A 26,261-nucleotide genomic window follows, 5' to 3' on the forward strand; every position below is an offset into this window, starting at 1 on the left:
CATTTTTTGACAGGGGCCTTCAGAGTCGAGTCAGCTGCAAAGAGGGACTCTATTTAAGTATTAGCAATGACTGGCCATTTCACCACGTCTTAAAAACAGTGCCCCATTCACGGAACATTGGTGGCTTTTCCGCGTGATTTCTGACCTCACCAAAAACGGAATCCTAACTGCTTGTCTCTGTTTCGGAAACGGTGAGGTCAGAAATCGCGCGGAAACGCCGCCAGTGTTCCATGAGTGGGCCGCTGTTTTTAAAACACGGGGAAATGGCCACTGTTTCCAAACCATCTGCAGAGGGAAAAGATACCCAAATTTCTGTTCTGTTCCTAACCAAATCTATCCAAACTAAGTTCTTGCTCATGACTCATTTGTGTACATGTGAAGCAAAAATGAACGCCCCCTTACAGGGGGGGGGGCCCTTCTCTGGGCACCTGAGAACAGAACGGCAACACAAACACAACAAACACAAAAGCTACTCCCTTCGGTCTGCTGTCAGCTTCTGCGAGATCCTGTCTTTCCCGGGACCTTTCACCAACTTGGCCACAATTGTTATTTGGCTGAATGTGGTTCCTGCAGTGTTAGTAGAACCAACAGCAAACACAACAAGGACCTAAAGAAGGCCACGGCAGAATGGTTTTTAAGAAGTTAACTACTGTCCAAGGTGCGAAAAGCAGTCTTAATTCATGAGCCACTGGGAGTTTTTAGGAGAGAATGCGGTGGCTCAACAAAGGTGTGAGAGATGTTGTGTATGGACAACTTCAGAAAAGCCCTGCTGGATTCCATCAGCGGTCTATCTAGTGTCACGCTTTGGCCAACCTGCTGCCCTGGAGAGGCCCAACAAACAGGGCCCGGAGGCCAAGGCCTCCCCCCGATGCTGCCTCCGAGCCCAGGTTCGTGGAGGCTCCCTTGACGGACTTTGCCTCCGTGATTCTGCCTAACTCCCTCTTAAAGCTGTCTATTCTTGTGGCCAACCCGACATCTGCTGGCAGTAAATTCCACAATTCAATTACTCATGGAGTAAAGAAGGGCTTTGTTTTCTCTGTCCTGAATCCGTAATACCCCTGTATAAATCAATGGTACGGCCTCATTTGGAATACTGTGTACAATTCTGGTCACCACACCTCAAAAAAGATACGATAGCACTGGAAAAAGTGCAGAAAAGGGCAACTAGAATGATTCAAGGGATGGGACACTTTCCCCTATGAAGAAAGGTTAAAGCGCTTGGGGCTCTTTAGCTTGGGGAAACGACAACTGAGGGGTGACATGATAGAGGTTGACAAGATTGTGCATGGGATAGAGAAGGTAGAGAAAGAAGGATTTTTCTCCCTTTCTCACAATACAAGAACTCGTGGGCACTCAATGAAATTGCTGAGCGTTCGGGTTAGAACAGATAAAAGGAAGTATTTCTTCACCCAAAGAGTGATTAACACATGGAATTCACTGCCACAGGAGGTGGTGGCAGCTTCACGCATAGACAGCTTCAAGAGGGGATTGGATAAACATATGGAGCAGAGGTCCATCCGTGGCTGTTAGCCACAAGGTATAGATGGAGCTCTCTGCCTAGGGCAGTGAGGCTCTGTATTCTTGGTGTTTCGGAGGGGGGGGGGGCAATCAGTGGGAGGGCTTCTTGTGTCCCTTTCCCACCAGCAGGCCTCCTGAGGACACCTGGTTTTTGGCCGCTGTGTGACACACAGTGATGGACTGGATGGGCCATTAGCCTGATCCAACATGGCTTCTCTTATGTTCTCTTATGTTCTTATCGCCCATCAGACTCACTGGGCATCCCCTCGAGGAAGAACACGTTCTCTCTCCACATCGTGCATAATTTTATAAACCTCCATCATGTCCTTTCCCACCCCCACCCCCAGGTTCAAATGGTCGCTCAGCCAAGACATGTGGACACAGCGAAGTCTCTCACTTTGCATGCGTTTACTGTGATTCTGACCCATGTAATCCCCCCCCCTCATTGCACAGACATGTTTGAAACGAACCTCTCCAAACGTTTATATTTGAAGGAGGGGGAACCACAGTTCCTTTCCTCCTGGATATCTGAACAAAAAGAATAAAACATACATGAAGAACCCGGAGCTCCCAACCAGCATGGCCAGACTAGTAACACTTCAGTGCCTGTAGAGAACCTCCCCCCTACCTGCTGGTGCTGATATGAGCCTGCAGGCCTCCTTCCTAGGGGGCACGCTTGTCTTCCCTTGCTTCGCCCCTCTTCCCATGCAGCCATCTCAAGGCCTGCAACAGCTAGCCCCCACCCTTCCCCTCCATCCTCCGTCACCAGCCCCATCAGTACATCCCACATCCTCTCCTCTGGCAGGCCAACGTTCAAGCCTGGCTCTCTCTCTCACACACACACACGCTCTTCAACATGTATCTTCCAGTGCAAGTTGAGGTAGCTCTTGTGGATAAAACTCTTGCCGCATTCGGTGCACTGGAACGGCTGCTTGCCCGTGTGAGACCTGTGAGGCATTATCAGACGACTCTTGCAGGCAAAGTCCTTCCCACACTCCATGCGCTTGAAAGGCTTTGGGTAACTTTTGCAACAGGGTTTGGGCTTCTGCTGCCCGCAACGGTCCTTTTCGCTCTCCGCTCACTTGCCCTGCTTTGTTCCCAAGAGGATGTGCTATTTGTAGCTGTCGGGAGAGATGCGTTTTCCACACGAGTCCTTGGTGGGCCGACTCATCTCTTCTTGACTGCCAGGAGGTGGCCGTGGCTTCTGCTCAATATAAATTCTTTCTAACAGGCAGAAACACTTCTTGGAGGCATCTCCATTCCCACATTTGGGACAGGTGAGAAAATCACCCTTGTCCCTGTGGTGCTGGAGGTGACGGTAACCCGTACTCTTGAAGCTAGACAGTTTCCCGCACCAAAGGCACCTGTACCTCACCCCCGCATGCCACGCCTTGTGGGCCGAAAAGTAGGACTGGGTGAAGCTTTGGCCACATTCGGCACATACGTGGAGTTTCTTCTCTCCTTGCTTCCTCCGTTTCATGGCAAGGGCCGGCACGCCAAAGTCCTTGCGGCGCTGACCGCTACGTGACCTTTCTTTCAGATGCATCCGAAGGTGCTTCCAAATGCTGCCTCTGCAGCCGAAACTTTCTCTGCAAAAAGGACACGGGTAGCAGTTGTCTTTTGCATGAGTTTTCACATGCATGACCAGCTGCCACTTGTACACAAACCTCTTCCCACATTCCAGGCACTTGTGCAGCTTCTTTGTCACGCCAACCGCCACGCTGCCCCCAAAGACGCTCGTCGGGTGGACGCTTTTGTTGAGCCCTGCAGCACTCCAGTGCTCCTCCGCTCTGTGCCTCCGCTGATGTTTGCAGAGGCTTTGCCTAGAGGTGAAACGCTTCCCGCAATCTGAGCAAGCCCACGGAGCACAAGATGCTTGCGAAGGGGGGCAGGAGCTGTTCCCACTGGCCCTCGGGACCGATGTGTTATGTGCCTTTGTGTCAGAAGCCTTTTGGTGCTCTGCTGGGGTCCCGCTATATCTGTATTTCTGCAGCCTCGCCTTAAGGCAGTATCTGTAGTGCACCTTCAGGTTCGTTTCTAATCTAAACCGCTGCCCACACTGAAGGCACGAATAGGGCTTCTCCTGCATGCCCTTCGCTTCCCAGTGCTGGCTCTTGTCCTCCTGCAAACCCGCCCCGCTGCTCTCCACCCTCTTTCCAAGGTGAGGTGCAAAATGGAGCAGGAGCGAAGGTTCGCAGACGCAGTTTTCCCCACACGGAGCACAGCTATACAGCGCTTCATCCAAGTGGCGTTCTTCATGCATCTCAAGGTCACTCTGGTATGGAAAAGTGACACCACACTGGATGCACAGCCAGCGCCTCACCTCGCCATGGGTTTTCTGGTGCTGCAAAAAGCCAAGGTACCTGTGGAAGCTCTCCCCACAGCCTGCACAGAAGTACCACCTCTCCTCCGACTGGCTCCCGCGGCACGTACCCAAGCCGTCGGCACCCCCGCTGTCCACACGTGTACGACTGTGGATCCTCTGATGGCTCCTTAGATACCGGATGCCAGGAAAGCAAATGCTACACTTGGGGCAAGGAAGGGACAACTTCCGCAAACTGACCCTCTGATGTATACGAAGCAGCCCTTTCATCCGGAACCTCTTGCCACATTCTCTACACTGGTACGGCTTTGGTGCCTCCTGGGAATAGGTGGAGCTGGCTTTCGCAGGCACAGCCTTTTCCAGGGGTGGACGGTGCTGGTCTCGCCTCAGGCTACCCTGCTGCATTACTGGCACTTGCTCAGGCGGTGGTGCCCCCAGATCACCATATTGAGCTCCCTCTTCCTCGGATCTGCCGCCCACCATCTTGGGAGGTTCCAGCATCTCGGCATGTCGTTTAGAGGTTACCTGTCTAAATCTTTCATCTGCTGGATTAAAGGGAATATGAAATTATTACCAATCTAGGAAAACAGGTCAAAGGATACCAAGACACTGGGGAAAGAAATGAGAATGCCTCTCGTTTGGTTAAGCACAATTATGCCCCCCAGCCCATTAAGACTTTATCTCCAGTAATTTTGGAACTGGTGAGACTCTCCTAACCTCCGGGAATGCTTAAGGTTTTATCTATGCATATGGCTTCTGCATAACCAACCAGGGGTGCCCGGGAAAGGTACTGCATTTTTATTTAGAATCACTTCCTTCCCCAACGGTATCAAGAAAGCAAACAGAATCATGCATGAAAATAAGACGGGGGGGGGGAGTTTTCCCACTCCCTGACTATTAGAATTCAGCGGCATCCAGATGAGGAAGAGACAAAAGGAAGCAACTCTTTATGCATCAATCACTGCCTCAAGATGGAGTGATGGCTTATTGAAAGCCCAGGTAACTTTAAAAGGGGTTAGAAGTTTCATGGCTAACAGTTGAATGGGAGGGAACCTCCACGTTCAGAGGCAGCAGACCTTTGTACACCTGTTGCTGGGAAGGCAATTACGGGAGCAGGCGTTGTCTCTATGAGCCAAGCTGCAAGAGACGAAGTACACGAGGAGGAGCACGTGAAGGGAGTCGCAATGTTAGCCGGGAAGCTGAGTTTGAAAAGGGATCGGACGGCTTTGTCAATTTCCCCTCTCTACAGAGCCAGGGAGATGGAGGCTCAGAGGGTTTGTTAATTTCCTCTTTGCCTCCCCTGTCAGTTTCGCCTCCCCTTCTAAGAGGTGAAGAGGAAATAAACCCTCTGAGCAGATCTCCCCAGCTCTGTAGAGAGGGGAAATTCACAAAACCTTCCCATCTCTTTTCAAACAAAGCTTCCCAGCTAACATTGAGACTCCCTTCACGTGCTCCTCCTCGTGTAATTCGTCTCTTGTAGCTTGGCTCTATGTCCTGCTTTAGGCCTTCTAAGGACTTCACAGCAGCCGAGTTGGATCAGACCAAGGGTCCAGCAACCAGAAGGTCTGCAGGCAGGGAATGGAGGCTCAAACGCTACTGATGCCCCTTAGTATTAAACAACCGTATTCAGAAGGCTACTGCCGCTGAGCATGGAGGTCCCATTGGTTTGGTGTAGTGGTTAAGAGCAGCAGGGTTTGATCTGGAATCAAATCTGGAGAGCCAGGTTTGATTCCCCACTCCTCCGCCTGAAGTCAGCTGGGTGCCCTTGGGTCAGTCACAGCTCTCTCAGAGCTCTCTCAGCCCCACCCACTTCACAAGGTGATTGTCGTAAGGAGAATAATAACACACTTTGTAAACCGTTCTGAGTGGGTGTTAAGTTGTCCTGAAGGGCTGTATATAAATTGAATGTTGTTGTTGTTGTTGTTGTTATCATCTAGCACTACGGCATATAGCCACTGATCCACCTCCCCTCCTTGAAACAGCCTGCTCCTCTTTTAAGGCCAACTGAAGTAACAGCCATCTAGGGGCAACTAGCTGGCCACCGGGGTAACAGGATGCTGGACTAGAGATGCCATCTGATTTAGCCCTGATATTCTAAAGCAAGAAGTTGTCTCACGAAGACAATCAATCACACCCCATAAACAATTCCATATTTTTGCACGCAATATAAATTGCCAGCCAGAGTCCTCCTTTCAGCAACTGTTATATGCAACGACGTGCTCTCAGTCTGAGAGCAGCTGCATAGATTCTGGCTCACAGAACCAGAGGAGTTAGCCCTGTTAGTCTGTAGTCGCAAAATAGTAAAGAGTCCAGTAGCACATTAAAGACTAACCAACTTTATTGTAGCATAAGCTTTTGAGAACCACAACTCTCTTCATCAGATGCATCTGATGAAGAGAGCTGTGGTTCTCGAAAGCTGACGATGCATCTGACAAAGAGAGTTGTGGTTCTCGAAAGCTGACGATGCATCTGACAAAGAGAGCTGTGGTTCTCAAAAGCTTATGCTACAATAAAGTTGGTTAGTCTTAAAGGTGCTACTGGACTCTCTACTCTAGATTCTGGCTCTCATTCTAAGGCACAAATTCTTTTTTATTTTCACTTACTTGAAGAGGGATCCACGGCTCTGGATTCCTGGCTTTTTATGCAGCTCTGCTGTTCAAACCATGCTATAAAGTCAGACCTCGTAATTGGATTCCCTGCTCACAGAGAAAAAGGGAGCAATGTGGCAAAGGACACAAAAATTGTGACAAAGCAGGGAAAGAAAACTTTGATTCACAGTTTACACACATTCTTACTCCCTCCTCTCCAATTCCACTTTCAGAAATACAGTGAATTCTAAGGCTGCAAGCCCTCTCCGCAGACAGAAATCCACCCACAGAAATGGTTTCTTGGATCCAAGTCTAAGATAGTTAAAAACTGCAGACTTGGGCTTCTCGTGGCCAGAAGCAGCTCTGTCTTCCCTCTCCCCTAGTTTCCATCTAATCTAGATTTTTGGAGAATTTGCACACTACATTGTGGTATTTTAGTTGGCCTTACTGCCCTGACCTGGATAGCCCAGGTGAGTCTGATCTCGTCAGAAGCTAAGCAGGGTCAGCCTTGGTTAGTCACTGGATGGGAGGCCTCCAACGAAGACCAGGGTTGCAGAGGCAGGCAATGGCAAACCACCTCTCTTAGTCTCTTGCCATGAAAACCCCAGCAGGGGTCGCCATCAGTCAGCTATGACTTGAGGACATGCTCCGCCACCACCAGTTGATGTCAGATAAGCCCTGCATATCTGCCATGCCGTTAATTGTATCTGTACTGCTTGTCGTAAGGGGTCTCTGAGTAAGTGCAGAGTGAAGCTGTTTTCTACTGTGCTATGACTAATGATCTTACAGGAGAGGTGTTTTCGTTTTGAGTTCCTGCCAAGCTGCTGGGAATTCGACCTTGGAGAAATTGAGCTCCGTTTTCCCTCCTCCCTTCTTCCCTAGGCCTCTTCTCAGACCTTACCCACCAAAATTCCTCATGAACTGTTTCTCCGTCGGGAGGTGGGGACTTCATCCTACAACTATCTGTATTCTATCACCTTTGGGCATGCCAGCCAATCCCACTGTCTGAGCTACTTGATACTGGTATTAATCCTGAATAAAACCTTTTAACTCTTTCGCACAAGTGATGCAGTGAAGTGTTTGGGGAATTACCTGGCAAGACCTGACAGTTGGCCTTGCTAAAGGTATTAGCCTAGTGATGCTAACACGCTTTGCGGGAGAAGAGAAACAGGTTCCGACAATTAGAACACGACCCAACGGATGACGCTCATGCGTCTCCCTCCATCTGCAAAACCCCAATTGCAGGCGTGTGGTGCCTCAGTTTGCCTGAGGGCTGTGCAGGGAAGGGAAAGGGGTTTTAGCCCTGCAGCTACCTGCCAGTTTTGCTGCCCATCCCCAATATGCTATTAGCAATGTAGCAAAAAAGGAGCTTAAAAATGTTTTCCCCTTAAAATAATTACTCAACACAGAGTGAAAGAAGCTCCAGTGCTTTATTTAAGCAGCTGCTGTTGTACCCAAATGCTGCAAACTTCATTGGCAGCGTACAATTCTGACGGCTGTTTATGTGCTGCTTAATACTTTGTCACAAGAAAGGCCCAGAAAGGGAAAAGCAGCAGCCCTACCCCTGCTTCTCTCTCTCGTGCTGCTATCGAGGCGACTTTCTCTCTCCCCTTTCCATGAAATGGCTACTTTCTAATAGATTGTAAAATGGCTTCTACAACGCTAACACAAAACACAGAGGCAGGTTTCAAACGGCAAAACTGAGTGCGGCCTGAAGGGTAAACCCCTTTTTTCCCTTCTCTGCATGGCCCTGAGGGAAACTGAGGCTGCATGATCGAGTCCACCTGTGTCAGGTTTGCTAGTGCCGTTAGAAGAATGAAATTCTAGGGCAAGTTTTTCTAGATCAGTTGTGGAAGCGGTTGCGTGCTCTGTGTCTGGAGCAATCTCAGTTCTATTATACAAAAGAGAGAGAGCTTGGAAACAGACAGGTTTGCAATTTCAAATTTATCAGACCTGAAAGTCACTTGAGTTCTAGAGTTCTCCTTACCCACGACAATCAAAGACTCGTAGTTGTCCTTCACGACATCCCAGTACAGTTCCTTCTGCCACTTCTCCAGCATCTCCCACTCCGCCTTGGAGAAATAAACAATAACGTCCTCAAATGCCACCTGCATCTGAAACGAGAAACATCCATTTTAAAAGCTGGAGGAATTCTTCCGCCCATCAACCAGACGTTACAAGCCACAGATTTTAAGTAAAGACATCCACAATGGAAAGGAGAAATTCAGTCCTCAACCCGGCTGCAAGTAACCTACGTGAGATTCCGCTTTTGGATTACAGTAACTGCTTAAAATCAACGTTAGGAGCAATTAACATCCCCACTGCCAAACAGCATTACAGTTTGTAACTTTTGCACGAGCAACAGGGGATGGGGGTAAAATTTTCAAATTGGGGAAGAAATCAGGTTGTCATGAAAATGATTGCGTTAAGTTTTAATTAGCTGCATCTTCTCCAACAACGGGCATGTCTGTACTCCTCCCCGCACAAGAACTCTAGCACATCAGGGAAAGTGCTTGCAGTTCTTTTAAAGGCACAAAATATATCTTCCTCCTATGGTTGTGCAAAGGGTAATTTTCAACCTGCAGTCTAAAGTGCGCCCCCCCCAAAAAACTTGACCACTTCATTGGCTGTTTATGTGAACTGGGCCTTATACATGATCTAAGGCAAGGATCCAAAAACCATGACAGTTGCAATTCTATGAACTGCCGGACACAAAATCCGATCAGCAGCCTGTCTATCTCCGTATTATTGGCTGTGCCTGGCAGCACTTGTCCTGAGCTCCAAGCAGAGAAAAGACCCTCCCAGAATCTACAACCTACCTGAAATGTGCCAAGGACTGATCCCGGGTCCTTCTACATGCCAAGCAAGGCATTTACCACTGGGCCAGCGCCTCTGCTCCAAATTCTCTAATACCAGCCCCCCTTCTCCAAAGCCACGTTGCAGGCTCCTTTTAAAACCTGAAGGGAGCTTCAAAATGGGGGTGGAGGTGGGGCGGGACTGTGCAGTAAACAAACAAACAAACAAACCCATATATTCTTCTTTGGATCCAGGCTTACTCACAATGCAACTGTAAGCCGTTTTCAATGGGCTTAGACTGAAGTAACTCTGTTTAGGATTGCGCTGCCAGAGATGTAAAATTCCTGGAATTTTTGAAGCCACAAGGGGAAAAAAACCACTCACACCACAGGAAAATGGAGACTTGAACAAAAACTGAAACATGGGCAATATTTATTTTCTTATCAGATCTTTGGGAACATAAAACGCCTATGCATAATGCAGGACACACAAAATGGTACTGCTTGGTATATTTATGCATTTGTTCTATTCAGTTTCAATTGCATTGGAGAAGAGGTGGCTAAATGCTCCTACCTGTACCCAAGCATCTTTTAATATATGGCAGGCCAGAAAACAGGAAAAAATTTAAAGCTTAAGAAACAGGGAATTTATATTACCTGCCTTTAGAAACACTCTCGATTCAGAAAACCTTATTGGGAAACAACATAAAGCCTCCATCGCTTGCTTAGCAAAGGTGGCAGCAGGGCTTGTATACACACCATACGAAACAATCCCAATTAAAGGGCTTCCATTTGGCACTAAATTGTTCTCTCTAAGATGAGATAAAAACGGTCAGACCATCATAGAAGGGCTAAAGGCATCAAGTCTCTGAATCTACTTTGCCTCTGTTCTTAGAATCACGAATCCTAGGGTTGGAAGGGACATCCAGGGTCATCTAGTCCACCCCCCTGCACAATGCAGGAAATTCACTGAGCGCTGATGCAACCCTTCCTGCCCTCCCTCTCATGATCTGCCCAGGTTCACAGAATCAGCATTGCTGTCAGATGGCCATCTAGCCTCTACTTAAAAAACTCCAAAGAAGGAGAGCCCACCACCTCCTGAGGAAGTCTACAAAAGTTTATCACTATTGCACGCAGCTCTAAGAATGGCCCAAAACGTAAACACCTCTGCACCATGGCTATGCTCTAGAAAGTGATGGACTAAAGCAGCAACGCTTTATTTAATTGTCTTCTGCAATACGTACGCTAAGTTTCCTCAAGGTTTTGCCAGCATGCCACTTATCACAAGGACATTTAACAATATTTTTATTATTTATTTACATCAAAGTCCTCCTTTCCCATTGAGATTCAAGGTGGATTACGCTTTGCAAGTCAATGCAATTAAACATTTAAAAACACTGCAATAGGGCTATGGATGAAATCTCAATACAAGCAGAATCAGGTACAGAGCTGAAGAAAACGTTGAAACGAAGCATAAGCAGTTTAACATATTAAACAACGTAGAACGACTCAGTAGTTACAAAACAGGGTAGTCCAGAGTCCTTGGCCCTTTACCAGCAAGACCAGAGTTGCCAACCTCCAGGGGGAAACTCGTGATGTCCCAGAATTAGAACTGATCTCCAGACAGAAATACCTGCTGATGTCACTCCGCTGGCTGCATTCCCAAATCTCCAGGAATCTTCCCACCTGGAGTTGACAACCCTAGCCAGACCCCATTTCTTAAGCGGAGTAGACAGGGCTAGGTCTCTGGCCAAATCACTCAAGCAACCGGTTGGGGTGGCACAATAAGGAGGGGGCTACTGATACCCAAGCAGGGGCTCGGCTCACTGTCAGCCATCAGCTGCGCGGGAGAGAGAACTGCCTGGCAGCAGCAGGTGCCGAGGAAGAGACGGGGCACCTTGCTTGGGGCCACCCGTGGGAGTGCAGGGGCCAAACATTTCAGGACCGCAGTTCGTAGGGTTGGAAGGGATCTCCGGGTCATCTAGTCTAACCCATGCAGGAAATTCACAAATACCTCCGCCCGTTGGCCTCAGCTGAGCCTTGGCACTGCCCAGCTGTGGCAAATCGCCCACACCAGCCCCAACGGCAAGCACCCCCCCCCCCTTCAGGGATGTGGCTACAAAGCCAGACAAGGGGCTGAGCCGTGAGCAGGAAGGGCCTCTCTATGACCCACTCAAGCCACAGGAACTAATCTGGAGGCACGACCCTGGCTGGCCTTGCTCTGATTTCGGTGATCTGCAGGTCCTTCCAGTTTCACAGCGGACACAGCCAGTTTGTGCGCGGGAGTTTGTTTTCGTTATTAATTCCAAAAGGGAATATTTCATTACCGGATTGTTTCCTATGGTTTTGCTTTGTTATTGTTTCTTTCATTATTGTTGTTTCCCTTTCCTAGTTCTAGTATTATTTCGCACTGGTCTCAGTGGAAGATTCCCATGCCTTTCTTTGGGGCTGTACCTTCATTTTTTAAAATCCAAACTAGACAAAACTGAGGAGGACTGGCGTATTCCACTAGGGAGGGCACCCACCCTGACAAATTTCAGACAAACCAAAATACCATCACCCCTTTGGAGGCAATGAAAAGTCCCCAGGGTCAGGGGGTTTTCCAGGAAACCCAATTCTGGGATACCCCCCGGGCCTGAGGCTTATCTGGGAGGGCGAAGAAACTACTCAAGGCTGTAAGCTGGCGAAGCAGACACATTTTATGCAGAAAGCTCATTCAATGTAGCCAGTCAAAGCAGGCTTACGTCAACAGGGATAACAAGGTCTTTCACTTTTCTAAAGACTAGCTAGGCAAACCACCCTGTAACAAAAAGTCTGCCAAGAAAAGTCCCTGGTCTCCCATTGTTGGGAGTCATTAAGTTGTCAATTGTGCCCTTCCTCTACCTGTTATCAATACTTTTATCTCAAAGATGTGTCGAGCTGGCACCCTCCGTCCTGCATATCACCAAAAGAGATAAGGAGAGACAAAGGGGAGAGCCTCTCCTATTGTCCAGGGAAGGTCACTTAAGGTTCCGACATTTAAACCTATAGCAGGGTCGGTAGAGCCAATCTAGCCTCACCCATAAGCCTTTACAAGAAAAAAAGCAAAATAAATAGTTTTGCTAACCTAATATTTCTAACACCCACCCATGTTTAAACTTGAAGTCACTGGGAGAATGGAGAGGGAAGGTTCCAAAGAATAACACAGGCAGCCGCTGAGCTTGAAAACCAGGGTGCACAAGGAGTAGGCAGACTGGCAATATGTGGTCATTCAGTGGTACAATGAAGCTAAGGCAAAACAGGCAGGCGGCGGTAGGAGAACCTTGAGCTAGATGTGAACGAGGGATAAGATTTGGAGAGCAGCAGGCAAGCAAGGGAGCGCGGACTGATAAGGAAAGTTTGGCACAGCAAGGTTGGCAATGGGAAGAGAACCATAGCTCTCTTTGTCAGATCCATGTGACGCATGCAGGACTCTGACAAAGAGAGCTGTGGTTCTCGAAAGCTTATACTACAATAAAGTTTGTTAAGTCTTAAAGGTGCTACTGGACTCTTTACTATTTTGCAGCAACATAGTGAACTCCTCTGGATCTATCACAGGCGTGTGTAATCCTAGTGGCTACAGCCTGCTGTCAGTCAAGAAAGCCCAGAGCCCGTCTCCTCCCTTCCGCTGAGAAACACTTGAGTTCCTCTCTACGCCCTTATTAGGGAAAGGCTGGCTGGTTGTAAAAATGAAACCAAGAGAGGAAGAGAGGGAAATAATGAAAGAAACCACAACAAAATGAAAGAAAAGAAGATCATGGGTTCCCCCCCCACCCCATTTTCACGTAAGTTCCAAAAAAACCCACCATTTTTATAGTTACTGTAATTAATAATGAAATAAATACTGAAGTCTACATATGCAAGCATGGAGAAAGTATTTTGAGCATGCCTGCTTTATTTGTGCCCGTCTGCCCCAGACTGCAAGATTTGCTGTTGCAAACTTTATACAATTATTGCAGAAGTGACTGGAACCCCAAAGTGCATTATTTCCTATATTTTCGTCAGCACCCCTGCTCCTATCTATGTCTTTAACAGCAGCCTAACAGGTGGGAATTAAGCAAGCTTTCCTTGCTCCCCTTGAAGGCAATTTGGTGCAGTGGGTACAAATTCACATCCAACGATGAAACCTTCATCTCCTTGGACCAGTCACTGTCTCTCAGTAGACCCACCTCGCAGGATGGTTGTGAAGAGGAAAGAATCACTTATCTCACCTCAAGCTCCTTGGATTAAGGCCAGGATAAAAAAATGTAATGATTACAATTAACAAATTAATAAACCTCTATCTGTGAGAAGAGAGAGTTCAGTGGTAGAAAGTCTGGAGGCCCCACGTTCAATCCTTGGTGCACACACACCAGCATTATCTCCTGCTAAAATGTGATGAGAAAGACACAAAGACACGATCCTGGCCTTGAGACACCAAAGGAGGAGGCGGGCGTCTGACTCAGCATCCGGCAGCTACTAGGATATTATTTGAAAGGCAAACAAGCACTTTTCTTTAAAATGGTGGGTTTACTCTGGACTTTTAAAAAAGTGTATTACTTTTTAAAATTATACTGTACAGCATTTTCTGTAAGCATAACCATCAGTAACCATAACACTAGAAGCCCTGAGCATTTTCAGTTACACTGCCAGAGGCTGTCTAAAAACCACATTTGCCGCTCAAGTTACTTCCTTTTTTTTGAACAAGGACCGCCCATTTCAGCAACTGCATTCATCTCCAAGCACCCAAGCAAGCAGCCATCTCCCAGCAAAACCCAACTGCAAACTTTCCCCGACTTCCTCCCTGCTTCCCTCTGCTCCCCAGATCCCCATGTGGCCAAGAGTACTACAGACTCACTCCTAGTCCACAGCGTGAGGCAGAAAAAGGTTCTAAATATTCTAAAGGGGACTGTAATACTTCACACTGCAGCGGGAGGAATGCTATTTTTTCCATACTGCCTCTCTTCCTGGAGACAGAAAAAAATCCCTGCAAGAAGAAAGCCAGTTCTTGGGCAAAGTAGTAAAGAAGAGTCCAGTAGCACCTTTAAGACTAACCAACTTTATTGTAACAAGTTTTCAAGAACCACAGCTCTCTTCATCAGATGCATTTGACGACGAGAGCTGTGGTTCTCGAAAGCTTATGTTATCCGCCCTGAGCCTGCTTGCGGGGAGGGCGGAATATAAATATGATTAAATAAATAAATAAAATAAAGGTGCTACTGGACTCTCTACTATTTTGCGACTACAGACTAACACGGCTAACTCCTTTAGTCCTTGGGCAATAATCTAGCGGCCTCCATGCTGTGCTGGGGGGCCAGTGTTGTGTGTAGTGGTTAGAGAGCTGGACTAGGATCCGGGAGACCCAGGTTCGAATCCCCGCTCTTCCATGGAAGCTCACACACACTTGCAGCCTAACCCACCTCGCAGGGTTGTTTGAGGGGCTTACATGGAGGCGAGGAGGGCGAGGCAAGGGGCTTTGGGGAGAAAGCCGGGGGATACGTGAAGCAAAATAAAAGCGCGCTGTTTGTCGACTGGCAGCCCCTCCTGCAAAGCGGCCCGTTTATTCCGGCGGAAAGGGCGTCTGGGCGCAGCGCGCCAGATCGGGGGCAGGAGCCGCGAGCAGCAGCGCTGCCTGCCGCCCCTCCGGCCTCCCTCGCCGGGGGCAAGCCCGAAAGCCCCGCGCGGAGCAGGCGGACCCCCGCCCGCCGCTGCCCCGGAGCGGCCGCCCGCCCGCCCGCCCAGCAAGGCAGCCCCTCGCCTACCTCGGGCGCGCCGGCCCCGGCCATGGCGCTTCCAGGCCGGACTTCGCTCCGCCTCGTCCGGCTTCCCCTCCGCCGAGCCCGCCGGGGTGGGGCTTGCGCGGCGCTGCGGGGCGTGGGGACCTTCGCGCCGCCCGGAGAGCCCGGAAGGGGGGAGGGCGCCTGTGGCAGGCAGAGGGTGCCGCGGGATTACGTGGCGCTTACTCCGAAGTAAAGGTGCCCCGGACTTACCACGCAATCCTAAACGGAGTTTCTCCAGTAGAAAAGTAACGAGTCCAGTAGCGCCTTTAAGACTAAGCAACTTTATTGTAAAATAGTATAGAGTCACAGAATCCCAGAGTTGGAAGTGGCCATAGAGACCATCTAGTCAACCCCTAAAGCAGCCCTGACCAATATTAATCCAGCCTCTTCTTGAAAACTGCCAGTGAGGGGGAGCTCACCACCTCCCTCGGCAGCTGATTCCACCTTTGAACTACGCTGACCGGGAAAAAGTTTTTCCTAATACCCAGCAAGTACCTTTCTGCATGTAATTTAAGCCCATGCTTCGAGTTCTATCCTCTGCACAAGCTTTCGAGAACCACAGTTTTCTTTGTCAGATGGTTCTCGACCAGTCTTAAAGGTGCTACTGGACTCTACACATTTGCTACTACGGCTAACTCCTCTGGATCTACAACTTTATTGTAGCATAAGCTTTCAAGAACCACAGCTCTGTCAGATGCATCATCAGCTTTCTGACAAAGAGAGCTGTGGTTCTCAAAAGCTTATGCTACAATAAAGTTGGTTAGTCTTAAAGGTGCTACTAGACTCTACTATTTTGCAACTACAGACTAACTCAGCTAACCCCTCTGGATCCAGTAGAAAAGAGCAAGAGTCCTGTAGCACCTGTAAGACTGACAAAATTTGTGCTGGGGTAGCAGCTTTTGTGAGTCACAGCTCACTTCTTCAGGTATCTAAAGCTCCTACCCTACCACAGATTGTTAGTCTTATAGGTGCTACTGGACTCTTGCTCCTTTCTGCTGCTACGGGCAGACAAACAGGCTACCCATCTTGATCTATCTCCATGAGAGTTACTCCAGTGGACTCAGACTGGAGTAACTCTGCTTAGGATTGCATTCTTAGAGCAGGACCCCCTAAGGTGCTTTGGAAATAGGGCCGGTATGTGGGAGGAGCACTGGAGGCAAAGCATAAGAGAAATCCCCCCTTAAGATTCTGGCCACGCTTGACGTCCGTGTGGGGTGCCATGTGGCCAGCTCAGAAAGGGCATGTCTGTGCCTGGCCCATCTTCTTGCAGAGCAGTCACAGGAGGCCAGCATGCGACCCAATGTGCCAGCGCATTAATTCACAACCTGTTAAAAGCCTGATGTTGTCAGAAGCTAAGCAGGGTCGGCCTTGGATAGTAATTAGATGGGAGATCTCCAACAAAGACCAGGATTGCAGAGGCAGGCAATGGCAAACCACCTCTGGTAGTCTCTTGCCATGAAAGCCCCACCAGGGGTCGCCATATGTCAACTGTGACTGGAGGGCAGGAGTTCATTTACCTGATCTTGACCATTCTGAACAGAAAGGCGTTAACTTTTTTTTCACAAGGAGAGCGTTCAGATGAGATCATCTTGTTGTCTTGAGTCTTTAAGAGGATTTCCTATTTGGTGCAAAGCAGTGGATAGTGGGTTTGGGGCCAGTTTTAATTGGTTGGACAGATTATAAGAGTGTGCTGTTGGACCCGATTTCCGCTCTTTTGTAAACTGCCCTCAGTGCAGTATGAGTGAGGCACAGTTTTCAAAATGAATACAATGACTAAGTAAGATAGATTGAGGTCCACCACCGCTACTCTTGGTTGCCTCCCAAGATAACTACTTGGGAAAACACCCAAACTTGCTTCTTGGCCAACCCTTTATCAGTTGTTAGTCTGAAATCGGTCTCGGCTGTCTTGCAACAGAGTTTTCCAGCAACTTTAAGCCACCGAAACAAGAAATGAATAGTATTCTGTTTTAATTAAGATTTCATTGTTTGGTGTTTTTAATTAAATCCGGGGAAGTGCCTCTTAAATACCTCTGAAGTTGTAATGTTTTACTCCTGTTCTGTTTTATTTTAGGCCTATCTTATATTTTTGCATTCATAATGTTATGCGTAAATAAACATATGCATTAATTGTCCATTTCATTTGGACTAAAACATTAGAACGGAAGTGTCCTTCATGGAAAATCCTGTTCCTTTGCCGTCCCCATAGTCACACACATTGCTCAACACAACTTTGATTGTCTATTGTACCTCCTCAATAAACTATAACCAGACAGAAAATGTCACAGTTGAAAATAATGGTTCCAGCTTGGCTGTATGATGTCAAAAATAACTGGTGATACATCAGCAGTGTCAGTTTAAACTAACTATACAGGATACGCGAGTGAAAACATATTGATGGAGACAGGCGATCATTCAGCCACATTGTAACCAACCACATGCTCAACCAATTGCCTGGCCTGATTTAAGCAGCTGATACCACTGATGCCAAAGGACTGCCCTGTGAGATTTTGCACTTCACCCGTTTCCCCCCACAAGCTCAGTGTTCCACGAGGGAGCGTCTGTGGCCCCTGAACATCCCATCAAAGCTAACCGTTCAGCTTCATTAGATCTGGTGTAGTGTGGTGGTTTGAGTGTCGGACTAGGATCTGGATCAGGTTCGAATTCCCACTCTGCTGCGGAAGCTTGCTGAATAACCCTGGGCCAGTCCCAATGCAGTCTAACCTACCTCACAGGGTTGTTGTAAGGATAAAGTGAAGCAGATGGGAATGATGTCAGCCACTTTGGGTCTCCATGGGGAAGAAAGGCAGGGTATAAGTGAGGCAAAATAAAACCAGTGTGAATTTTCTTGTTGCAGATCCTTATGCAAAGGAAGGGAAAGGCAGTGTATGAATGAATGAATGAATGAATGAATGAATGAATGAATGAGTTCCAATGCAGAGCAAAAATGCAGTAAGATTTTCCTCGCCAATGACAATAATGCTTGCAACCATCAGCTTAGTGATGTGGGGTTCTTCTTGGGGATTTACCACTTGCTGAGGGTTGTTTGTACTCACTTAGGGGCAAGGCGGCAGAAGAAGAAAAACAGAGGAGGAAAACAGAGGAACGTATCACGTTTCAGAACAGAAAGATCAGCCGAAGTACTTTTCACTGCACCAATTTGCTGCTTTCGAGGTGACGTGAACTGGCCCTGCAAATATTATCATACTGCTACGGATCCCACAAAATCAAAGGCAACTTTCCAGCTCTGGATTCTGAGAAGCAAACCGTTCATGCATGAGTTCTTTGGGGGCACTTGAGGAAGAGACGAGGGAATGCCACCTCTTCCTCACCTGGCCATGGCTGCATTCAGATGTCATAAACAAGACTGAACCATGAATCGGCCAGCAGAGTCACCAGCACAGGTACCAGACCCTGCAACAGACCCAGATGCCAGCTCTGCCCCTATATCTACCCAGGGAATACAATTACAGGACCCAATGGCATCAACTACACTGTCTCTGGCTCTTACAGCTGCTCATCCTCCAATCTGATATATGCCCTCATGTGCCAACAATGTCCATCTGCTCTGTACATTGGACAAACCAGCCAACCTCTGGGCAAAAGAATAAATGGACACAAATCTGACGTTAAAAATGGCAACATCCAGAAACCAGTGGGAGAACACTTCAATCTACCAGGACACTCCATCTAGGACTTAAAGGTCACTGTAGTTCAACAGAAGCCTTTCAAAACCAGAATCCAAGGGGAAGCTGCTGAATTGGAATTCATATGTAAATTTGATTCAGTCAGGCTTGGATTGAATAGAGACTATGAATGGTTATCTCATTATCAGAAGTAACTGACTTCATTATCAGAAGCAAACTGATCCCATTATCAGAAGCTACTGATTGCATCTACTCCCCCTCCCCTCTCCACCTATATCTCTGACCAGTTTCTTCTTACCCTCCACGCATCTGACGAAGAGAGCTGTGATTCTCTAAAGCTTATGCCACAATAAAGTTGGTTAGTCTTAAAGGTGCTACTGGACTCTTTTCGATTTTGCTACTACAGACTAACACGGCTAACTCCTCTGGATCTACAAACAAGACTGGGCCTGATTTATTCTGAGGCTCATAAAAATAATCCCAATTTGTCAGATCAAACTTGGTAGGCAAGAAACAAACCCCACTTTGTTACAGCACCACATTCTGATGTCACAATAAACGGAGGTTAGCTTGACGACTTTCTAAACCTGTAAGTCTTCAATCTTGGCACTGAATGTGAGGGAAAAGGTGGAGCGTTCTGGTCACGAAGCTGTGTCCTTTCCCATGATGTCTCAATAGATGCTCAGCCCACTGAATGATAATTCCCGGGGCATTTATATTTTGTAATTGCTCATAGCTGACTTATAGCAACCCCTGCTGGGGTTTTCTAGGCAAGAAGCTAACAGAGGTGGTTTGCCAGTGCGGTCTCTGAAACCCTCGGCCTTCTTTGGAGGTCTCCTATCCAAGGACTAACCAAGGCCGACCCTGCGCAGCTTGCAAAATCTGATGCGACTGGGCTGGCCTGAGCTATCCAGGTCAAGGCATCTTTTCTCTATCCAGATCAATAATCTCCAGGAAGTCGACTGCACGGTTACAGTTACGGACTGGAAACTGAGGTACGAAAGCAAATCAAGGCTGGATTGACCGGGTCTGCTGCCGTGTTCCAAACTGGACATATTTTCTCATTGGAGGGTTACCATTGGAACGGCACCCTCCCCTTTAACTTGCACTGGTTGCTCAAATCACATCCATAATCTTAGGCACTGAGAAATTTGAAATCTGAACATGTTAAGTATCTGTACGCAAACCAGCAATGCCTTTTGGGGGACAGCAGTTCATTGTTCTACACAGCAACACACAAGTCACCGTGTCCTCATCTTTTCAAACCATGCTTGTCTAATCCTGCACTCGTCGCAATGTTTACATTCACGTGACAGCATTTCAATGAGGGCTAAATTTATGCAGCCTGTTCCTCTTTTCTCTGTCGCCATGCCAATAAGAAATGGGGTAACCAACCAGAAGGCACCCCCAGTATATGAAACCAAACAACTCGGTGGTGAAACCACAACTGATTGCAGATTTCTCTTCGGCTTCAGTTATTTCCGAAAGAAATAGGAAAAGATATTGACTTAATATTAGAGAATCGGTGAACTCTATTTATGCGGCGGGCACCGACATCAAGCATCTTTGTTGTAACTATTTATATATATTGGAAAATCATATTTGTATGAATATTTATTAGGAGGATATAAGTATTTATTTATAAGCACTAGTCACTTTACACTTGAATACACTTTATATTTATAGATATTGAGTTTTGTATTTTTGTATTCCCTCCAGTTGTGGTTTCACCACCGAGTTGTTTGGCTTAATAAGAAATGGGGTGGCTGGCCTGTATTCCTAGGCTGGCACGGGTACAACAGCCTTTAAAGGGATGCTGTACTGAACCAGCTGTGTCTCAGGAGACAGAGGTGCTTACTCTGAATTCCAGAATGTTCCAGACTCCCTCCTGGCTGCTTTTTCTCCTGGAATGCCCGGAACACCCAGTGATAAATAAATGGCTAGCTACTGCGTGCTGATACTGTTTGCTCTCTGCCCTGGTAGGGGACGCCTCAGGCGGGCAGGAGGTCCAACGGCAAACCATCACCCATGTCTTGTTCTCCATTCATAGATTAAAGTTTTGAGGCAATGCGAGCAGGGTGGGTTTTATCAGGCTGGCTAGGTGATCTCAACTAACCCAAGAAACCGGAGGAGCGAGCCACTATCTTTACATTTTGGGGCCTTGCCTATACACTCAGTAGTATTCCATCAAGTATTGACCTTGTGGCTCTGTGCAATGTCTGTGCTACATATTTGCACCATGAAAAGAATTGTGTGCATCATGTATTTTAGCTGGTTTTCCTGAGTGGCTCTCTTATCAAGCTGAGCAACAAGCAGAAGGTTCTGTTAATAATCGAGCTGCCGGTTAGTTATTGGGGAAGCTGAAGAGCGTGCTGCACTGCAGAGGAAAGCTTTGTTTGGTGAGATTAGCTCAGTCCAAACAAGGGAGTTGAAATCAAGGCTTTGATTGCATCCCTGGGCCAGGCCGCTCAGCCAGTGCCGCGCACACAGGTTCGATGGCCGCTTTTCAGCTCAGTTGAAGAACGGCAGCCATTTTGGGATCTCAACCGTTGCTCAAGAGAAGCACAGCGTCCATTTTGTGACCAGAGGCTGTCAGAGGGAGCTGGAGAGAGGTCCCTCCTCAGCCTATGCAAAGTTCGATCCTGGCCCCAGCCTGGTGGAACTGTCTCCTGAAACCGGAGCCCGGCAGGATCTGCTGTTCTTCCGCCAGGCCTGTAAGACAGAGATGTTCCGCCAGGCGTGTGATTGAGGGTGGGCTAGGCCTCCGCCAGCCGTGGGGGGGGGGGAGTTGATGAATGCTAAAATGCCCCCCACCAGATGTTTTTAGCACCATTCTGTTTTAAAACTCTGTTTATACTGTGGTTTGCCGCCCTCTTGATACCTTTTTAAATTATTTATTATGTAAACTGTGATTTTAATATGTTTTTATGAATTTATAAATTCTCGTCATATTGTGACGATGTTTTTAACTGATGTAATCCACCCCGAGCCTGGCCATGGGGAGGGCGGAATAAATATAATGAAATAAATAAATACTACTCCAAGCACTCCAGTCTTGATCTACTGGGAGGTGGCACTTCACTGTCTTCGTGCCACCTCCGCCTGGGCTTTCCACCACCACCACCATTCTTGCAGAATGGGGGAGGGTCCTAAGGGGCTACAGGCCCAAATTCGTCCTGCCTGGAGGCCTCGTGGCTACCTCATGGGCTGGTGGCACAGCTTCCCTTGCAGGCTCTGGCACGGTGGCCCTCGGTGGTGCTGCTTCATCCTCAGCAGGGGCCTCTGAGTGCTGGCCCCTCTCTAGTCCTGCTAGTCCTCCTCAGCCCCTGCCTGGGCTCCTCCCCTGAGATTTGTGAGTTGGAATCACTCAGATGGCCGGAGAGGGACGTGACAGGCTTAATAATAATAATAATAACAACAACAACAACAACAACAACATTCGATTTATATACCGCCCTTCAGGACAACTTAATGCCCACTCAGAGCGGTTTACAAAGTATGTCATTATTATCCCCACAACAAAACACCCTGTGAGGTGGGTGGGGCTGAGAGAGCTCCGAAGAGCTGTGACTGACCCAAGGCCACCCAGCTGGCTTCAAGTGGAGGAGTGAGGAATCGAACCCGGTTCTCCAGATTAGAGTCCCATGCTCTTAACCACTACACCAAACTGGCTTTCTTGGTCATGGCACCAAAACTTTGGAACTCCCTTCCCAATGAGACTCATCAGTCTCTCTCTATCATTGCTTTCTCCCAGTTGATGTACCCAAGTAACTTATTAGCTCTCCTCCCTGGCCGTGTTAAGTGTATGTCTATGTTTTTAATGAATTTTAAAAATATTTTATATATGCCTTATTTTAAATGCTGCTTTACTGATTTAAATGCTTTAATGTTTTTGTGAGTGCCACCTCAGGAACCCTATTCGGATGGAAAGGCAACGTAGAAATTGTTTTAAATAAATAAATAAAATGTGTAATTCTGGAAGATCTCCAGGCGCCTCCTGGAGGTTGGCAACCCTCTTCATGGAGGCGACCCCTACTTACCCACCCACCCATCCTTGTGCCGGTTGCTCTCCAGACCCTCACTGACCTATTCTGGATCCTGGAGGGTTTTCAGTCTTTGTACAATCCCTCGGGCTGAAAGCGCAGCGCACTTCTGGGCTCTCCATGCTGGGCTGAGCATTTGGCAGCTTGGAAATCAGATCATCTACACAAGGAAAAGCACATCAAGAAATATCAGGTGTCATTCATATTACTCAGACCATTGATCTTTACATATCAAACCGGATCTCCAATCGACTGTTCAGGTGAACTTTAAGTATCACTGCAATTCCATCTTGAAAACATTCCTATTTTATTTCTTGCAACGCCATGCCGAGCGAAGCAGAAAATGGCTACTCTTCTCCTTTCTATGGAAGCTGTGCAGGGACTCCAAAACGTTCAGTTTCATAAAAACTCCCTTTCAGCCCATCTTCTCTTGCTATGCCATAGCCAGGCTGCGGTGACTGCAGGACAAGCTTAATAAAGCAGCCAACAAATGCTGGTTAACCCACAATTTTATTTTTACTGGTCTGCCCATAACTAGAATAAAATAATCCACTTCTATTAATATTCCCCTACCTTGGTCACCGGGAGGGATTTCCTTGTCCCCACAAACAGGTGGGACAGTGGCTGTGAGTGGCTTGACACACACCAAATTAATTAAATTGGTCATAGCAAAGTTTCTGCAGAATTATTTACCGTTTCTCTCCATATGAGAGGCATTTCTGTTGAATATGCCATTGTGTGATAAGACCTGCTATTTACCTTGGACCTGCTCCACCACAAATTCTCTGGCACAAGCTCCTCAAAATAGTGGCAGGTTTGCAGGGACAAAACTTCCTGGTGGACGGGTACCCCTGGATAATGAGTCAACCCCATGGAAGCCAAAGCCAATTCTGGCTACCCCCACCCATCTGACTGTGTGAAAGTGTGTTCCAGTTAAAAAGGCAGACAAGCCTCCATTTCCACAAGGATCTGGCACCCAAGGTGAGTAATCAGGCCAGAGGAGGAAACTATCATTGATGAACAGACCAGTATCTTATAGAAGCAACATTTCAATCAACCAAGATTCATTCAGATGTGGCACGTCCATACAGAAAGTTGGTAGATAATGGCCGTTTCTGCACGTCTGACCTGCATCGCCCGAAAGTCCCAGGAGGCAGCGTCTTCTCACGTGAAATCGCACCAGGAAGACGCTATTTCGCGCAAAACTCCCAGATAACAGCGTCTTCCTGGTGCGATTTTGTGTGAGAAGATGCTGTCTCCTGGGAATTTTGCACTATGTTTCGCAGGCAAGTAAGACATGTGGAAACAGCCCAAATCTGGAACATTTTCTTGGTTCTTGGGGAAGTGTTCAAAGTCAGCTTCTGCGATCTGTAAGGGCAGCTTCAAGACCCTTCTTTTTTGTGGATTTCAGCTGCAAGTCACCAGTGCAAACTCATCACTGGTGTGGTTGCCTTTGCAAGCTGACAGAAATGGCACAGCAGTGAGACCAAACCTTTGGCTTTACCATCCGTATAGGGAAGAAGCAAAGCCAGGGGATGTGGCAACACTCCTCACCCTCGGGAAGGCAGCTGAAATCCAAGCCTTGGCACAGTCCAGATATTGTCTCTCTACACACATATACATCTCTACTTTTTAAAAACATAGGCTTTTAGCATGGAGTGCGGTGGCAAAAAAGGCTAATTCAATCCTGGGTTGTATCAAAGGGGCCATAGCATCGAAATCGCAGGAGGTCATAGCCCCTCTCTATACTGCCTTGGTCAGGCCACACCTGGAGTATTGTGTGCAGTTCTGGAGGCCTCACTTCAAAAAGGATGTGGACAAAATCGAGAGGGTGCAGAGGAGAGCGACAAGAATGATCAGGGGTCTGGAGACTGAGCCCTACGAGGAAAGGCCGAGGGCCTTGGGAATGTTTAGTTTGGAGGAGGTTGAGGGGGGACATGATTGCTCTCTTTAAGTATTTGAAAGGCTGTCATTTGGAGGAGGGCAAAGAGCTGTTCCAGTTGGCAGCAGAGGGTAGGACGCGAAGCAATGGGCTAAAACTACACGCACAAAGGTACCGGCTGGATATTAGGAAAAAACTTTTTCACAGACAGAGTAGTTCAAAGGTGGAATCAGCTGCCTAGGGAGATGGTGAGCTCCCCCTCACTGGCAGTTTTCAAGAAGAGGCTGGATGAATACTTGTCAGAGATGCTTTAGGCTGATCCTGCACTGGGCAGCGGGTTGGACTAGATGATCTGTATGGCCCCTTCCAACTCTATGATTCTATGAGTTAATTTAGTTATACATTTGAAATCTGGGGGTTATATTTTTAAAACAGCTGTTTTGAATGCTGGCACTGTCCAACAGGAGACAGAGTGTCCTGAGAGGCAGAGGCTTTCTGGTGGTGGTACCCTGCTTAAGGCACTTGCTCCAAAGAGTCTTAGCAGGCATAAGGGGATGCTTCAGGAGGTGAATGAAGTTCATTCTGTACCAATAAGCAACAGGAAGTTTTTGATTTTCTAGTTGGTTTTGGAAAATTTCTTATTTCAGCTGCTCTCGTGACTCTTACGTTTTCCATTTTATGGATTTTATTGTTGTTTTCTCCACACTGATCCTCCGTTTTTATATTTTATCGATATTGTATGTTGCAAGCCGCTCTTGCAAGCCACCTTATGTTGATGTGTTTAAAAAATGTAAATAAAAGCATCACATTGCATCCCAGCCTGACACTAGGAGATTGAACAGAAGAAAACATGCAACTGAGAAATGAATGCACATGTCTATCAATGCACACACACACACCCAATGGTTGGGAAGGGCTAGTTTCTGTGAAGTGCAGACACTTATGACTTATGGATATAAACACTGATAGTGAAATGGGTCAGAAAGCCACAACAGGCGCGGTCCAATGGTCAATGGGCATCATGCAACCCCTTTTAACAAGCTTTCAATCATCTTGGTTTTGGGGGGGAAGAGATTTCAGCACGTGAAATCAATGGAATGAAACGCTTAACTGTGGCTGAATCAGCATCACGCATTCTTTTCATCACCCTTCTGCAACTTAAAATGTGAGCACTGAGCAGACTCGCCAGATGGAAATGTGCCCTAGCTCTTCCCTGCTAAGCCTCGTCTCGAAGGCAGGTGAACTGTGGCTCACAGCGGACTTACAGAGCAGACGAACGTTTGGCTTTGACAGACGTGCTCACGGAGAACAGATCCATCAATGGCTATCAGCCACAACGGTTCAATGGAACCTCCACGTTCAGAAGCAGTGTACCTTGGAATATCAGTGCTCGAGGGGCATCCTCAGGAGGCAGCTTTGGCCTCCATGCCTTGCTCACAGGCTTTCCAGGGTCATCTAGTTGGCCACTGCATGAAAGGAGATGCAGGATTAGATGGACCACTGGCCTGATCCAGCACAGCATGAAGGCAGGCCAAGGGGACCAGGGCTGGATAGGCCTCAGCTGCTGTAACGATGGGAGAATCGGGCACCGCTTGGCAGCCTGATGTAGGGAACCTCTTAGGCAGATCCCAGGGGCTGCATGGTCCGGCCTCCGGCTGGCACGCTGGGCGCATTAGGCTTGCTTGACAGTA

General features: G+C 47.7%; 1 protein-coding gene across 2 annotated transcripts; it reads right to left on the reverse strand.

Moving 5' to 3' along the window:
- Positions 1 to 1,867: 1,867 nt before the first annotated feature.
- LOC129337693 (zinc finger protein 135-like) lies at positions 1,868 to 15,057 on the reverse strand. 2 transcript variants are annotated; one of them, XM_054991605.1, is made up of 4 exons: positions 14,984 to 15,057; positions 8,417 to 8,543; positions 6,445 to 6,537; positions 1,868 to 4,383 (listed from the first exon to the last, which is right to left on the reverse strand). In XM_054991605.1, exons 1-4 carry the CDS (start codon positions 15,005 to 15,007, stop codon positions 2,630 to 2,632), a joined length of 1,998 nt encoding a protein of 665 aa, XP_054847580.1. In that variant the 5' UTR covers positions 15,008 to 15,057; the 3' UTR covers positions 1,868 to 2,629. The 2 variants fall into 2 exon arrangements, with proteins under 2 accessions (XP_054847580.1, XP_054847579.1); XM_054991604.1 differs by having other exon boundaries at positions 1,868 to 4,386.
- Positions 15,058 to 26,261: the final 11,204 nt, after the last annotated feature.

The sequence above is a fragment of the Eublepharis macularius genome, chromosome 11 (assembly GCF_028583425.1).
Source record: "Eublepharis macularius isolate TG4126 chromosome 11, MPM_Emac_v1.0, whole genome shotgun sequence".
Lineage (NCBI taxonomy): Eukaryota > Metazoa > Chordata > Lepidosauria > Squamata > Eublepharidae > Eublepharis > Eublepharis macularius.

Coding starts and splice junctions, on each gene's coding strand:
- LOC129337693 (XM_054991604.1), bottom strand. CDS start 15,007: ATGGCCGGGGCCGGCGCGCCCGAG. Junction 8,544..14,983: donor CCGGGGCCGGCGCGCCCGAG/GTAGGCGAGGGG, acceptor TTCTCGTTTCAG/ATGCAGGTGGCATTTGAGGA. Junction 4,387..6,444: donor AGCCGTGGATCCCTCTTCAA/GTAAGTGAAAAT, acceptor CCTTTAATCCAG/CAGATGAAAGATTTAGACAG.